Here is a 17,676-nt window from a genome sequence, read left to right as displayed (position 1 = left end):
GGGCATCAGATCACATTACAGATGGTTGTGAGCCACCATGTGCTTGCTGGGAATTGGACTCAGGGTCTCTGGAAGCGCGACCCATGCTCTTAACCTCTGAGCCATCTCTCCAGCCCACTTTTTTCATTTTTCGACTCTTCTGTGTTTCAAGCCTAATGTTGTAATACTGTGTTGTAATTGCTGGGACATCCTGGCTTTGACCCTGGAGGGCAGTGTCCGTGCCCTTGCTCCCCATCTCATCACACTTGATTATTCTACCAGTAGTGACTGGAGTCTTACCAGTCTGATGCTGGATGTGCTGAGATGAAGACTTGGGCTTGACAGACCTGCACATTTCCTATTAATTTTTTCTAAATATTGAATAAGGCCCGAAGAGATGGCTGATGACTAAGAGTCCTTGCTGCTCTGCTAAGGGATATGTATTATTTTCCCAGCAACCTTATTAGGTGACTCACATACATCTGTAACTCCAGCTCCAGGGGATCCAGTGACCTCTTATAGCACCTTAGCACGCATGGCATACACATAAATAAAAATAAAATATTTTTAAAAGACGAATAACACACACTCATCATAAACAAGCTTGTAAAAGATTTTGTAAAATATCTGGCTGTGCTTGAAAGACAATTCCGATAGAGGAACTCGGTTATATTTTAGAATAGAAATCCCTTTCCTATATGTCTTCAAAACAGTTGTGAGGAAGCATCAAAGCATGTTGTAGATAAATGGCAGTTTTAACTTTCTATATTTTTTCACCAAAGAACTTTTTGGACATTAGGAAGCTGAGGCAGGAAAATTGCTGTGAGTTCAAGCCCAACCTGAGCTACAAAAGAGGAGAAAGTTTTGTTGGATAGAATTTCATGCTCATACAATGTATTACAATTCTACCTCAAACTTAAAAAAAAAAATGCTTGGTTTTGAAAGACTAGTGACTGAAAACACATTTAGCTTCTTACAATTATTTCTTAACCTGCTTCAGATTTTAGAATAATGGTCTGTGACTCTAAACATGTAGAACAGATTTTTTTCTTCCTTGAACTGGCAAAGGAGTACCATGGTATTTGAGTCATTTTTTGAGTGAGTCACTTTGCACACTCTGAGGGTGGCGGAATGAAGATTCTGCTGGGTGTTTTCCTAGCCAGTGTGCATTCAGAGGGTTCCTTGGAAAGAAAAAACTTATTTATGCTTCTGGGCCCTTTGATCTTCATATGTAAATCCATTTAGACATAAAAGGAACATCAGTTCCAGATGAGATCTTTATTAAAGAACAGCTGGGGACCAGAGAGATGGCTCATCTGTTAAAAGCACTTGCTTTCCCAGAGAATGTGAGTTCAATTCCCAATACCCACGTGGTGGTTCACAACATCTATAGCTCTATTTCCTGGGGATTAATGCCCTCTGATGGTCTCTGCAGCACCAGGTACACACCTGCTCAAACATAAATGCAGGTAAGATACCCATACAGAGAAAGAAAGAAAGAGAGAAAGAAAGAAAAGAAAGAGAGAGAGAAAAGAAAGAAAAACTGTAGCCAGTTGGGAGTGGGTCAAGTAAATTTTGCTTCTGAGATGATTAGGAACTTAACTAAATTCTCCCAGAAGGAAAAGTAGCCTGCATGACAGGCTTCATGACATGACAAGAGTCTTTGGAAGGGATATAGTGAATGTGAGCTCTATAAAGTGTTCATCGTGAGACAAGCCCGGTTAAAGTAGGGTGTGGCTGTACATAAAAACAGAATAGTGGTTTCTGGCATGGCAATTGAAGCCACCATTAATGCTACCATTAATCTTTCCCACTCCTGCCTACCACTAGAGCTTTTGGAAAAGTGCATAGGGTCAAGAATTCACATTGTGATGAAGTGTAGTAAAGAAATTGTTGCTGGACATGGCTGCATACGCCTGTAATCCCTGTACTCAGGGAGGCAGAAGCAGGTGGATCTCTGAGTTTAAGGCCAGTCTGGTCTACAAAACGAGTCCAGGACAGCCAGGGCTACACAGAGGAAAGAAAGAAATTGTTGCTATACTTCAAGGATTTGATAACTTTGTTAATCTGCTGCTGGAAGATGTCACAGTTTGAAGTGCACCAGAAAGGAGAAGATCACTAAGCTAGATCAGAGTGATAAATGGAATAATGTAGCAGTGTTGGTTCCTGGAGGAGGAGAGCCTGAAGTGTGGATGGATTTCCTTGACTTCTTGGTTTATGCTAGATTCTGTTTGTTTTGCTTTTATCTATCCTATAAAGTTAAGTTTCCGCTGATGGGTATTTACTGAAGATGTACACTCACTTTTCTAAGCTAATCCTAGTTATCCTGGAAAAATAAGAAGTGTGTGTGGGGGGGGGTGGGCACAGACAGACAGACACAGCATCTCTTTTTATGTGCTCTAGATGGCCTGGAACTTGCTAGACTCTAATGTACAGAAATCTGCCTGCCTCTGCCTCTGAAGTGCTGGGATTAAAGTTGTATGCCACTGCACCTGTCAGTTTTAGTTTTTGGAAGACTAGAAAATATGTTTCTGAATTAAATAAACAAAAATGGTAATCCTAGCACACAGGCAATCCTAACACACAGGAGGCTCAGGCAGAAGGATTAGAAGTTCAAGGCTAGCTTCAGCTACCTAAGTTTGAGGCTAGCCTGGGCAACATGAGACTTTGTCACAAAAGCAAACAAACCATGAGAATGAATTCTTTAAGAGTCATAAGCATTACTCATTTGCTCTTCTGGAGCATGCCTCCCAAATGCCACATTCCTAATTCTTTGGTATAAACTGTAACTTTGGCAGTGGGAGAGTTTCAGGGTTTGACACATAGCAAACAATGAGATCCATTCTATAAAACCTTAATACATAGTGGGACTTGCATAACCTGCAGATACTCATCAACAGTAGTGTGTTGGGGAGAGGGAGAGTCATTATCAACATGAGGTTCACACACACAAAGAAACTAAATTCCAGAGACGTAAAATAAAATTTCTTGCCATGTGATTTAACAGTGTCTTTTTCGTCATTGACTTTACTTAGAATAGTGAACAAAGGTATCTTCTTAACTTAGGGCTTCTTTCCCCCTGTATCATTACCTATGATAACCCCTACCTATAGATGCTTCCTCCAACAGTTAGTGCTCGTATCTCTTTTGTTTTATGGCAATATCTTACATAGCCCAGGGTAGCTTTAATCTTGTTATTTTCCTGCTTCAGTCTCCTGAGTCCTGGAATCACGGTATACCATGCCTGGCTATAATAAGAAATGTCATTCATTTATAAGTTATACCATAGTCATATGTGCAGCTGGAAGCTGACTCTTTGTATATTAGTTACTTTTCTCACTGTAAGAAAATACATGTCAAAGCAACTTAAGGAACAATTTATTCTGGCTTACAGTTTGAGGTACAGAGTATGGCGGCAGGAAGGCATGGCAGCAGGACCTCTGGCAGCTGGTCACGTTGCACCTTCAGTCAGGAGGCAGACAGGTGCGTGCTAGTGCTCAGCTCACTGTCTCTTTTCTCTTCAGTCCAGGACATGGCCATGGAATCATGCAGCAATATTAACTTTTCTAGAAACACTTTCATTAGACACATCTAGAGGTGTATTCTTACTTTCTAAATCCTGGCAAATTGACAGTCAAGATTGATGATCACAGTTTGTACCCACAAGCTTAGTTTTGTAGATTTAACCAACTACAGATTGAAAATATTTTGAGAAGAGGTGTGGGATGTATAAGTTTGCCTTAATGTCGGAGTCTCTGGGGTTTGATCCCTCTCCAATTCAAATAGTAAAAGAAAAGAGTATTACAGGTGAGATTGTGTCTGCACTGAACACAGACTTTTTTCCTTTGTCATTTTTAAAGGTTTATTTTATGTATATGAGTACAGTGTCTTTATGTACACCAGATCATATTACAGATAGTTGTAAGCCAGCATGTGGTTGCTGGGAGTTGAACTCAGGATCTCCAGAAGAGCAGTCAGTGCTCTTAACCACTAAGCCATCTCTCCACCCCCTCCTTTTGTCATTTTTTAATATGGTATCACAACATTTTACCTAACATTTTCATAACTGTGGTGGTTTGAGTAAGTATGGCCCCATAGGCTCATTGGTTTGAATGCTTGGTCACCAAGGAATGGGCACTGTTAGGAGGTATGGCCTTCGAGAAGTGTGTTGCTGAGGGTGGACTTTGAGTTTTCAAAAGCCCAAGCCAAGCCCAGTGCCTCCCACCTTCATCCCCCCTACCCCCCCACCCCCCACCTTTGGATCCAGATATAGAACTCTCAGCTATGTCTCCAGTACCGTGTCTGCCTGCGTGCCTCCATGCTTCCCGACATGTACTAAACCTCTGAAACTGTAGCCAGCCCCAATTCAGTGTTTTTCTTTATAAGAGTTGCCATGGTCATAATGTCTCTTCACATCAGCAGAATAAAGATTAAGACAATAGCACCATATAGTCTCTTGACTGTCTTAGTTTTGTGAGGTAAGCCCAGCAGAGATGCATCATGTGGAAGCTCTTAAAGCTGAGAAAAAAATCTTTATTGCAGGCTTGCAACTGCATTTGTGAACTTGCCCAAATCATGTGGCCCCAATTCTTTGTCTTTTATGCACAAAATCCACATCCTAATTGTCACACTTTAGTTAGCAGGAAGCAGAGCTACAGAATCCAAAAAGGGAGGTTAGTATATTTAGGGACTTCCCTGGAACTGTAGATAGGTCCTCGATGGATTACTTCTTTGCTGGTCATTCATTATTACTCAGTCTCCAGTACCATTCAGAGAGAAGAAAACAAATTACTGTCAGCAGCAAACTATCAAACTGTACACACTAACTTTACTTTGCAATTGACCAAAGCCCACTGACGTCACCAGTTAATTATCACAAGACCAAAAATGACAAAACTGCATATAGTGTGCTATGAAGTTTAAAAGTATTTAAGGTTAGTGTGGATATAGTAAGTGGATGGAATAAATGGAGGAAGGCAGGGAAATGGAGAAACAGATTAAATGAAAGAAAGGAAAAAGAAGGAATAGAAAAGCATGGAAGAAAAGAGAAAAGAACAAGAATTTAGAAAAAAAGTTTAAATAAAAAGATTTCCCAGTAATGAAAAAATTCAAAACCAAAATTAGATTAATGTAAGAAAGGGGAGTAAAAACATAAGGACATTTAAAGCAGTTTAAAGTGCTGTTAGAAATAGTATGGGAATAGGGGAGGATACATGGCAGAATGGTATAAGAGAAAGGAAAGAAAAATATTGCTCAATAAATTTCTATGCAAGAGGCCTGGAGAGGGTCCGTTAAACTGTCTTTCCTAGAGCTTATCCTGTTGGTGAGTCCCTGAGGCAGGGGTGTGACTTCTGGCACTGTTGTCTTCAGAGAAAACTTTTCTTGTTTGAGCACCAGTGGCCTCTGCTGGCCACATTTAGCATTGTAGCCTGTGGAATGTTCTCTTTCTCCTTGAGACTTAAGAGCTCAAACCTGGCTGAGGTTCTGGGGGAATGCTTTTCTCAGGTACATCAGGAATGTGAGCAGCAGTCACAGTACTGAGAGTTAAGTAGGTAAAGGACATGTCTTCATACTTTAAAGCTCTCCTGGTTATCGGTCACTCTGCTAGATGGACGTGTCGGTGGCTGGTTAGTACACCACTGGACCTTCAGCATGCTCAGGCTCTTCAGAAGTGTTGGCAGATAGGTGGCTCCAGAGGTTGATGAGCTACTGACCGCAGGCTATCAAACTCTAGAATTATCTCAGTTGATGAGCCATTAAGAGAGGATGGGGGAGGGAGGAAGGGAGGGAGGAGGGGGAGAAGACTGACTGACTAACTATCATTCCTTATGTACTTGCCTGCTTGGGTGAGTCCCCCAACTCCCTGCACCCTTCAGCTTGTCAGCCTCTATCTGGCTCGCTGTTTTTCTGGGCCTGCCTTCATCCTATGACTTTGGCAGGCCTGATTGCAGTTCCCAGGCCTATGGTTTCCTTTTCTCAGCTTAATGATGGGTTTCCTCTCAAGATGGTTCCTGGCCTTGCCCTTGGAGTATCATTTAAAGTGATGAAATGGGACTTCAGTTTATATTGACTTTTCCACCAAAGAAATTTGTTTCTCACCAAAACCTCCAACAAAATTTGAAATGTATCAGGGCTTTGGACTTTCCTTGTCGTGGCTTCTCCCATTCCCCGCCTGGGAGCTATGGCACAGATGCTAGGCTTGCCTGCTCTTTTTGGTTGATCACATGTTTTTCTCAGAGTTTTCAGATGTCCTTTCTCTTCCTTTATGGATGTCTAAAACTCTTTCCTGTTTGGAATAGTCTTCTGATTCCATCTGGTCAAACACCTCTTGCAGGTTCAGACTTGTTTTCTTTCTTTTCTTTTCCTTTTTTTTTTTTTAAGGATTGTTTGTAGTTGTTGTTTAGGATTGTTTTTGTTGTTGTTGTTGTTATTGTTCTGTGAAGTGTCAAGGATCTTGGTATTTTGATCCAGATTGCATTGTGTCACTAGATCACTTTGGGTAGCAGAGACACTTTAAACAATTATATGGAATGCTTTTCTACTTTATATGTGTGCGTGTGTGCGTGTGTGTGTGTGTGTGTGTGTGTGTGTGTGAGAGAGAGAGAGAGAGAGAGAGAGAGAGAGAGAGAGAGAGAGAGAGAGAGAGAGAGAGAGAGAAGAGATCAGAAGAATGTGTCAGGTCCATAAGACTGGAGCTAGCATGCAGTTGTGAACCACATGATGTGGGTGCTGGGAGCCAAACATCTGCATGAACAGCAAGCACTTTTAACTCCTGAGCTGTTTCTCCAGCCACCCCTCCACCATATATTTTCCAGTAGCCAGATATAAGTTCACCGTTTATTTTTCTGTTTCATCTATTATGTTGTTGATGTCTTCAGTTAGTTTTAAATTATTTTCAGTGTATTTTTTCAGTTAAAGGAGTCTTATTTGATTTTGTAAAAGTTGTTTCTACCTCTAAGTTTCTCTGTTAAAGTACTGAAATATATTTTTGTGTTTTCTTCAATTTCAGTGGCTTTAAAATGGGTATTATAAGTTCTCTAAGAGCTCTGACACTTTGAAGTGAAATCTTTGTTTTCCTGACATATCTTGATGTTTTGTGGCATGTGCCATTGAATGCTCTTGCTATTCTTTGGGCATTGAGGTTTCCTAGTCATCCTAATATAGCATAGTGTGAGCTTGTTGTCGCTTTACTGTGCCAACACTGGATAGAGGGTCCATATTTGCTGGGGAACTGCTGATACCGTATCACTACTTTGGTATTTGAGCACAATTTAAGCCTAGGTTTATTTCAGGTAGACTGTGTATGTGTCATTGGGAAAGAACGAAGAGAATACCTAGAAAGCATAGTCTGTAACTGTAAGCTTCTGCCTGGGATCCTGTAGGTCCTGCTGCCTCATCCGTAGTTCCAACTTTCTTTTGGGGTCTCTTATATGATCGTGCAGGATTCATTCAACCTTGTTCCAGAAAGAATCTCTTTGGATAGATCTTTGATGCTTGGGCCCTTAAGTCATACATGTATCCTCCAATACTTACAAAGCTGTGTAGTACTTTGAGCTCACAAACTACTAACACTAGCACAACACATAGGTCCTATGACCAAGGGTCATAGTGCTATAAGCTGCCTGTTGCTGAGGTGGACTCCTGGCCCAAGATGACTACAACCAGTCATAGGTGATATTGGTAATAAAAGTAATAAAATTTTTTATATAATTTATATGTCTTCTACTGTTACTGGGATTGAGACTCCATCCACAGGCAGACTATTAGGATCTGACCAGTGTTTGGCTTTGGGCCATTCAGATCTGACCAGCCTAGTACTAAGTTCCATTATATAGTCTTGTGCTTCCTACCCTGTCCCATGAATGGGGTCTTATACCACACTATGCTGGCAAAATGTTGGGATAGTATTGATGAAGGTTCAGTTCTGGGCCACCTGGCTAACTCTAAGCTGAGTCATGCCTGGGTCTAACTCTTAACATGCAGAGGTTTAACAATCTTGGGGGCACTGAGGTCCATCACTGGTGATAATGAAGGATGTGTCTGCCCTGCTGGTGCATGGACCTGCCTGGCACTTGGGGCAGTTTAGAGCCCTGTTGGTTAATACTGACTTGGCAATACTAACATTGTCTGGGGTTGGGGAATGGGTAGTGGTGCCTTGGCCATGAAAACTAACGCTAAGCTGTTTGACACCTGAGTCTTTCACAGCTGCAAGGGACCATTACTACTTTTATGGAGATAGATGTGTCCTGGATCCAGTCCAAGGCCGGAAGCCATGCAGGCTGAAACTGAAGTTTGTTCTGATCATGCACAAATATCTCCTTGTTGCAGGGTTTACATTTGAGACTCCATGAGTCTGCATATAGGATGTTCAGTTTTTACAGGCACTTAGTCTTACCTTGTGCCAGGCATAGAACTCTAGGACAAAGCCCTTGACTGGCTTTTATGCTCTACTTCCTAGCTAGTGGAATCTTGTCCTCCCTCTACTGCCTGAGGTAGTCACCCTCCTAACCTAAACATAGTTGTAATGGGTAGTGTGGCCTGCTGGCTGGGGTCATGTGACTTTATTTAACACTGAGCTTCACCATGGCAAGCCTGATACTGAGTATCAAGGCTAAGACCTAAGTTTAATTTCTTCTATGTACCCTAAAGCAGGGGGCATCTCTCTCCATGCTGTGGAAAGATAATGCAGATAACTCTTTGCTTCCTACCTTCTTCAGTATATCTTTTTATTTTGTTGCACTGAAAGCAGATACTAGCTGAGTATGGTAGCATGTGCCTATAATCCCAGTATCCAGAAGGATTTTAAGTTAGAGGTTAGCCTCAGCTACATAGAAATTCTGTCTCAAAACAAAAGAAAGCAAAGTACAGTCACTATGGTGTCTAACCCAACTTTCTTACCTCTTCTGAAAATTGTCTGGTGCATGAGTAGTTAATCAGATGATTATGGAAGAAGGCATTGCTTAGTCTTGCTCTGCCTCGTCTATTTTAATTCTGGTAGTTTAATACCCCCTGCTTTGTTCTTGTGATCAAGATTTTTTTTGGTCTTTCTGTATTACAATTCCATATGGTTTTAGGATTGTGCTTTTTTAATGTTAAGACTGCCGCTGGTATTTTAATAGAGGTGGCATTGAATCTGTGGATTGGTTTGGATAGTCTGAATGTTTTAACAATACTGATTTTGCAATCTGTGAACACAGTGTGTCTTTGCATTTCTTTGTGTCCTCTTCAGTGTTTAATGACTTTACTACAGAGGTCTTTCATCCCTTTGATTAAGTGTATTACTGAGAACTTTTTCTTTGAGTGCCTGAGTTTTTAAACACATTATTAGCCTACCTTCTAAGTGATTTGGACATGATTCTGCATCTTAACATTTCACTATAGAGCAAGAGCTGTGCAGTGTATAGAATCTGTTCTGACCTTAGGATTCATCCTGAGAGAGTCTTACTGTTAAATTTTCTGGCATGAACTTGTTTTCTAGGTAAAAGATGGAGTAAATACTTGGGCTAATGAAAATTTGGGGTAACTATTTGCTGAAAATAATCAATTTTACAAGGTAAAAGGAGAGGACTGGACTGTCACTTGACGTCCTCTAACCACACATGTGACCTCACACATAGACACACATATACATATCATACATGGATATCAAATAAGTATTTTACAAGAAATTAAGCCATCACAGATTTTAAGAAATACAAATTTTCTTTAGACTTCAGTTTTTTTAGTTAAAAAAAATTTTTTTTTGTTCCACACAATATATTTTGATCACAGTTTTCCCTTTCCTGTCTCCTCCCAGATTCTCCCTACCTCCCTGCCTTCCCACTTATCAATACTATACCTTCTTTCTCTATAGAAAACAAACATGAAAAAAATTTTAAAGGAAGGAGGCACAAAACACTAAAACAAAAATCAGAAACTCTACAAGCAAAAGACAAGTAAGATTTTTTTAAAAAAAGAAAGCCCAAACAAAGCAATATGAGACCTTAAAAAACAAGTCTACAAAAATATTATTGAGTTCATTTTGTATTAGCCATCTACTGCTGGGCATGGGTTCTTTCCTTATTTGTAGCTTATATACCCAGTAAGACTAATTTTCCCTTTGCAAGTGGCTGTCGATATGGAGATAGCTTCTTTTTGTTGTTTAGGGATGGGGGGGACTCATGTTCCCTTCCCCTTCCAGCAGTGGAATCCCGTCTGGCTTGAACCTTTGCAGGCCCTGTGCATGCTGCCATGGTCTCTGAGTTCATAAGTGTGTCACTCCTGTTGTGTCTAGAAGACACTGTTTTCTTGGTGTGATACATTGCTTCTGGCTCTTAGTATCTTTCCATCTTCCGCTTAGTTCCTTGAACCCTGGTGAGGTGAGGTTTTATTAAGATATCTCATTAAGGACTGAGTGTTTCAAAGTGTCTTACTTTCTTCACATTGCCCATTTGTGGCTCTCTGTATTAGTTTGCATCTACTACAAGAAGAAGCTTCTCTGATAATGGTTGAGTGAGACACTGACCTATGGGTATAGCTAATGTTGTTAGGACTCATTTTATTGCTGTTCCTTTAGCAGAATAATATTTGGTTTTCCCCTAGGTCCACAGCCTATGTAGTCTTGGTTTTTTGACGCCTGAACAGTGTCAGACGTGGGTTCTATCTTGTGGAGTTGGCCTTAAATCCAATCAGATAATGGTTAATTACTCCCTTAGTATTTGTGCCACTGTTGTATCAACATACTGTGAAGGCAGGCAACTGTTGTAAATTGTAGGATTGGTAGCTGGGTTGAGGTTTAGCTTTATCCTTTGGTAGCATGCAGAGTACCTTCCAGTACCATGAACACTTACTAGTCAGTAGAGGCGAAGGCTCTAGTTAGGAACCATTTGGCTTCTCCACGTTCATTGAGATATATAAACACCCCAACACCAAGTAGGAGAGAAAGAAGGTTAGTGAGAAGAAGGAGCGTAATTCTCTTTGCCTACTTCCTGCTGTTTAGGGTCACCAGGTTGTTTGGGGCAATACCAATCTCTGTCATCAGTATATCCAGCCAGCAACAGCAAATGCAGCTCCAACCATCTCCTCCAAGCAGCCCTCCTCCTTCTTTCTCGCTGGGCTATCATATTTATACCCTCTAAGAGTCCGCACAAGATGTTTTCCATCTGGCAAAAAACACACCTCCTGTCAGTCTCCTACTGACAAGGATTACATGCCCCCTCATGAGGCTTTTACCAGCTATGAACAAACTAGAGCAGCCCCTATATCCTACACTTGGGACCAAAACAAAACCATGTTTACATAACATAGCTAAGGTTTTAAAGAAACCAAACCTTCCACAACAGAGTCATTTATCACTATCAAGTACTTGTTACTGTATATAACTATACTGCTGTGCTTCTGTATACCTGGCAGGACAGAAACTCTGTTTACACAAGAATCACACAAACACATGAATAGAGTATTGCATTGTGACGTTGAAAACAGCTACAGTGGGGATCTTTTCATCTCCATCATAATGGGGCGACCATTGGGTATATGGTTTGTTGCTAACTGCAGTGTATAACTTTTTTTGCTTAGATGAAACATCTTATTTTATTCCTAATCCTAAACTAGTCTTTGTTCTAATGCCTTGAATAATTTCTGCAGTGCCTTGTTGGTACAGTTAAAGCAACAGATGCTAGTGATTTAGGGTGTTGTCATGTCCCAGACGGTTAGTTTCTGTGCTCTTCACTGCCTCTCCTTTCAGATGCATCAAAGAGCTTTCAATATCGTCTCTTTTCTAGCATTTGAATTTGTGACTGTTGGTGTTTTTCATTTTATTTTTTAGAGGAGCTAAGTGATATTTGCTAGGATAGATTTTGTTTCTTTTGCATACACCAAAATACTTAATAGACCATGTATTTCCTCAAGCTTGTTTCATAATGGTTAATTGGTACAAAGACCCCCAAGAAACTCCTTTCTACTGATGTTAAAATAAAATAAAGTAAAATAACTACCCACATGTTCTAGAAGTGTCTTTTTTTTTTTTTAAGGCTTAGTGTTTTGTGACTTTTAAACTTGGTTTTCATTCTCAATTAGTATGTTGCCAGACAGATAATCTAGAGTGACTTACTGCCTGCCTATAAATTGGTGTCTCCTAAACATTAGTGTCTTTAGAACCACATGTAGGGCTTATTAAACCAGGCTGGAGACATAATCCATAAGATTCTGGGTTAGAGCCTGAGAATGCATTTTCCTCCCTAAGCTTCCTAGTGATGCTAGTTTAGGATTTCATAGGGCTGTAACATGGACCAGAACTTAAACTCAAGTTTGGCCCACTCTCTCTTCCTTCCTTCCTTCCTTCCTTTCTTTCTTTCTTTCTTTCTTTCTTTCTTTCTTTCTTTCTTTCTTTCTTTCTTTTTCTCCTACCTGGGCTTGGGCTCTTGAGATAGCCTTACTATGGAACCCGGGCTGACTTGATACTTACATAATGTAGGATAGGCTGGTTTTGAATTCAAGGGTTGGTTCCAGGACTGTTATGGATAATACATCTGTGGATTCTAAATTCCCTTATATAAATAATGCTATATTGCATGTATCTGATAGATATCTTCTCATACTTTGTACATTTCCTAGGTGACTGATAAACAAAAAATGTAAACACTATATAAGTAGTTGCTGTTCTATATCAAAGTACTACATAAAAACAGCTCTACTTCTCCCTGCTGATAAAGACCAGTTTATTCTTCCAAATCAGCATCTGCCCTTGCTTATTGTTCCTTTGGCTCTAGAATTTAAAGTTACTCTGATGATAACTGTAGCTTGTTGTTCAGTGAGAGTCTTGTACTGCTCCTTTCCCCAAAAAGTGTACACATGCTTTGGAATCAGTGTCTCCAAACCTGCAGAGCCACACTCAGTATTATGGATGTATTTCTTGTGGAATGACCTTTCTTACTTGAAGTGGTTTTCTCTTTTAGTCTAGTTATTATTTACCTGGAAAAAAATTGCCTTTTTTTGTTTGCCTTTTGTTTTTCCCATTTTGAGGCAGATTTCTTTTCTTTTCTTTTTCTTTCTTTCTTTCTTTAAGGCAGATTTCTTATAGCCCAGGCTGACTTCAAGTTCCTAATATAGCTGAGGATGACCTTGAGCTTCTGATTCCTCAAACTTGTGATTCTTTGGCCTCTGCCTCTTGAGTGGTGTGACTATAGTGATGTGCTACCATATGCTGCTTTCTCAGGTGGTAGTGGTGTTCCTTTTTTTTTTTTAATCTAACTTTACTTGCACATAATGACCACTGTGTCTTCAAGACTTAAGAGAGACCTTTTGCAGGTTTCTAGAACCCACTTTCAGTATATCTTATTCCTTATCTCCTTTCTGCTTTGCAACTTTCTATTCTCTACAAAGCAATATGGTTTGAATAATGAAATGTGTCACCAAATGTGTACGTTTCTGTTTCAAGTGTCATTTGCCTTTGTTCATGATATCATTCTTTTCAGAAAAACCTTTCATGGGGCCAGTAATGCTTAGCATAAAAGGTGCTTGCAGCCAAGCTTGAAGACCTGAGTTTGGTCCCCAGAATACACAGGGCGGTGGGTGGGGGGAGACCGTACTCCCAAAAGTTGTTCCCTGGCCTCCACCTGTGCACTGAACACATACAAAATAAATGGAACTATAATTTTTAAAAATTTAAGTCTTTCATGTATTGGTTTTATTGTTAGGGGTTGTGGGGGTCGGGGAGGGTTGGTTAAGTCTCTCTTGACCTAAACTTGAAATCCCAACACTTTTTCCCTTTAGAAGGAATGTCCTTATGTACCCAAGGTTCACTTACATAGCAGATTCAGTCTCCAAGTGTTTATTTCCCACCTTTTGGCATTTACATTACCAAGTACTGCAACATACAAATTACCTCTAATTCATTCCTTTGTTCATTGTGTTCAGCAGTATGATATTATATCTAATTAAGAGGTCTAGATGTTTTAGGACTGTGGTATGATACAGTAGGAACATTAAATTAGCCCTATGGCAAAATCATAGGTTAACATTACCCCACATGAGAGCAATTTCTTACAATCAGAATGGCAAAGACTCCACTAACTAGTTCAGTACTAGTTGAAGACACCTAGCTCCTGCAACTATATTATATCTGAAATTGCAACTGTAACGGGGGCTAGAAATGGTTCATACAAATTGAATATAGTAAAACAGGGCCCATCACTACTTGCTTATGTACGTGTGTCCTGTGTCATTTGTCCCTTACTTCACCTCCCCCATATACATACACCTTGTAAAGAAATGTTGTCTTTGCTTTAAGGAGCTTTGAACTGGGGCTGCTATCTTCGTTCCATTCAGTTGGTGGGTGGGCGGGACTAAGATGACATCACATACCTGGTACCTTGGTGCTATCCATGTGGTCTCCTCAAATCTGAAGCAAGCATGGGCTTTTTAATAACATTAATGGGCTTCCTTATCTTACCGTATTGCATGTCTGGAGTGAAGTAACCTTGCTACTGTCCCCTTCTACTGATTGAAACAAACCATAGAACTAACCCAGGCAGTGGAAGGACACATGGATTCCAGTTCTCTTTCTTGTTTTTAAGATGAACTATTTATTTTATGTGCATGTGTGTTTTGCCTGCATGTGTGTCTATGTGAGGGTGTCAGATCCTCTGCAACTCGAGTTACAGGCAGTGGTGAGCTGCCATGTTGGTGCTGGGAATTGAACCTGAGTCCTCTGGAAGAGCCACCAGTGCTCTTAACCACTGAGCCATCTCTCTCCAGCCCCAGATTCCAGTTCTTGATGAAAGTTGGTATAGGCCTATTGCAGGAGAACATACGAGATAAGAAATATCTTTGTAGCTGTATTGGAAGTTTAATTTGCTTTGTTACTTCACATGGTTTCCTCTTTTAATATAGTTATCCTTTTTGTACACTTAATCTTTTTGACAAATAAAATAAAAAAATAAAAAAATATTTTTGACTTGTCATTTTAATAATGATTAATCAGGAGATACTATATGTTCAATTCTCCATCTCTAGTTGGAAATTGTGGTCTTTGGATTCAGGATTATTTTTGCTTTTTCTTAGTGTTCCCAGGCTGCCTTACTAACTTATTGGATAGCAAGTTGTCTTAGTTTCTTTCTCTCTGTTTTTAATTGATATTTGGCAAGTTACATATCAGAGTGTGACAGTAGTCAGCAGTGGTCTGTGCTAATATAAAGACATTTTTTAAACAAGAGAATAAGAATATTATATAGAGAATTTAAGCTTGTCTACTTTTTATTATCATCACATATCAGTAATCTTAAATATCGTGAGTAGCAGAGCATGCCTTTCAGTGGGGGCGTGGCCTGCTGGGAGGTTCTCATTGTAGTACGCCAAAGCTCGCAGTTAAGATTACATTTTATCATGGTGGTGCTTTTTGTTTTATAAGTAGTTATAAGAGGGCTAAAGAAAGATTGCCTGCTGCTTTCAGAGTAAAACAGTAGTTTTCATCCATTGGATATCCTTTTTTCTTATATTTTTGGTTGTGAGCCTAACCTTTTAACGGCTGAGCCATCTCTCCAGCCCTGTTTTTTCCTTAGGAAATTATGACACTGACTCTCTTTAGTCTTTAGAAAATCGTGTTTTAAGGGGACTTTGAAAAGCCATGGGACTGGAGAGAGATGGCTTAGTGGCTTAAAACTCCTTAAGTTTAGTGCTCTTTCAGAGGACCCAAGTTGAGTTCCCAGAACCCACTGTGAGCAGCTCATTACCACCTGTAACTCCAGCTGCAGAGGAATCTTTTCTTTGGCCACCATCAGTCAAGTGAACATTCTCCTTACCACCACCTTATGCACATAGTTAAAAATAAAGTAAATCTTTAAAAGAAAGGAAAGCCATTCGATGCTTACAAAGGGGAGTCCAGGACAGCCAAGCGTGTACAGAGAAGCTCTGTCTTGGAAAAAACAAAAGAGAAAATGAAAAAGAAAGAAAGGAAAACCCAGATCTTACAAAGATCCTACAAACACTGAGACTAATATAGAGGAAGCTGAAAACAAAGTGAAACTTAGTTGCCTGTGTGATAACATTTCAAATATTATTTTTATATTTAGTATTCACAAATCTGTAGATACTAAAGAAAAAGTCATGTCTATTTAGAAATGAAATAATGAGGTCATATACTTAGATAAAAGGTAATGAGTTTTGGGTCTTTTTTGTTTGCCATGATGCCATGCTCATAAAGAAGACAAGTTCCTGGAGGGAGCATCTTATTGCTCCCTTTTTGAAACTTGTAATTCAGAGGCTTTGTGGCTCTTTTATAGGTAACAGAGCTCTGTCGTGGAAATGGTTGGGTATTTTAAAAGATTTATGTCTCAGTGTGGCAGGTTGTTATATTTTAGAATGTATATTTGAAAAGTAATCTAAAAACTTTTCTCTTCCACAGGACTTAAATACTATTTATTCTTACCTCCATGGAATGGAAATACTGTCAAACCTCAGGGAGCATCAGCTTAGGTAAGTAAGTGTAACTGGTTTCCTAGTTTATATAGTTACTCATTAGCTCATCATATATTCCTTAAGCACCTTTTACAGTCATCCTATTTTAGGCATTTGAAATACTTAGATGACTAATGACCTAGGGTTTGTAAGCACAGTAAGAACTATATACAGCCTAGGTGGAGGTGACGCACGCCTCTAAATCCCAGCACTGAGGAGGTGGATCTCTGCGTTTGGGGCCAGCCTGGTCTACAGGGGAGTTACAGGACAGCTAGAGCTACAGAATAAAGCCCTCCCAAGAAAGAAAAGAAAAGAAAAAGAAAACAACAACAAATTGTAGACTATGCAGAAATGTTAAGTCCAGTACGAATCATATAGCATGGAGATGTGAAGTCTCCTGGTAGCTGCTTGATTTTAAATGATTGCTGAAGATCTCTCATAGGAAGTGGGTTTTGAATAGAGGCCTCTGTAATACGGGCAAGATAAGAAAGTCTAGTGCTGAGTGAAAAGAGAGGTAGAATATTCTAGTTTCTGGAGCCAGATAACTTAGGCATTTTTATAAGGCTAGTCATAGAGTTTTCTTTTCTTTTGTGATAAAGGTTACTATCAAACACTACTCACTGGATCAGAGTGGGATGTTAGTGAGAACCTTGCCACTCATTTAGCACGCCACCTACACTTGTGAGTTCATTGACCAGTTTGTGACCTCAGCCCCAAACTCTAACAGTGTGCACGAAGTTCCTGTCACTCGTCCCAGTTTCTCTTAGCCATGGCACCATCTTCATTATATAAGCCTTTAATAAAATGGGGTGACAACTTTTTCTTTGTCATAGTGCTTTAAAGCTAGATGAGAATAGCTGTAGCAAAGACCTGTTTCCTGTTTCCCCAGTGTGAGCCAGGTAGTGGAGTTGCCCCAGTTTTCCCTCTGTTGCTAAGATAAAGACCATAGCCAGAAACGACTTGGAAAGGAAAAGGTTCATTTATTTGGCTTGAAAGTTCCCATCACAGCCCGTAATTGAGAGAAGCCGTGACAGGAATCTGAGGCAGGGGGGGAAGCAGAGGCCGTGGAAGGAAGAACACTGCTTACTTGCTTGTCCCCCCCATGGCTTGCTCAGGTTGCTTTTTTATGCAACTCAGAGCCACCTGCACACAGATATTACTGACCACAGTGATGTGGAAATTTCCACATCAGTCATTAAATCAAGAAGATGCTCCATAGACTTACATGCAGTCCCTTTGTGTGGTTAGTTGTTGTAATTTTGT

General features: G+C 40.0%; 1 protein-coding gene across 14 annotated transcripts in view; it reads left to right on the top strand.

Annotated features, from left to right (window-relative positions):
* RAPGEF6 (Rap guanine nucleotide exchange factor 6) overlaps positions 1-17,676 on the top strand; it is a 185,534-nt gene that overhangs the window by 7,043 nt on the left and 160,815 nt on the right. For 10 of the 14 annotated variants that reach the window (XM_084762393.1, XM_084762379.1, XM_084762389.1 and 7 more), the window contains exon 2: positions 16,361-16,431. In XM_084762393.1, the coding sequence (XP_084618519.1) occupies positions 16,361-16,431 (71 nt within the window). Of the gene's footprint in view, positions 1-16,358; positions 16,432-17,676 lie in introns of those variants that run through there. The other 4 variants (XM_084762385.1, XM_084762395.1, XM_084762396.1 and 1 more) reach the window with 3 other exon arrangements.

This window comes from Acomys minous (genome assembly GCF_964271855.1).
Source record: "Acomys minous genome assembly, chromosome: 16".
In the NCBI taxonomy this organism is placed as follows: Eukaryota; Metazoa; Chordata; class Mammalia; order Rodentia; family Muridae; genus Acomys; species Acomys minous.
This window is presented reverse-complemented; position numbering and strand designations above follow the sequence as displayed.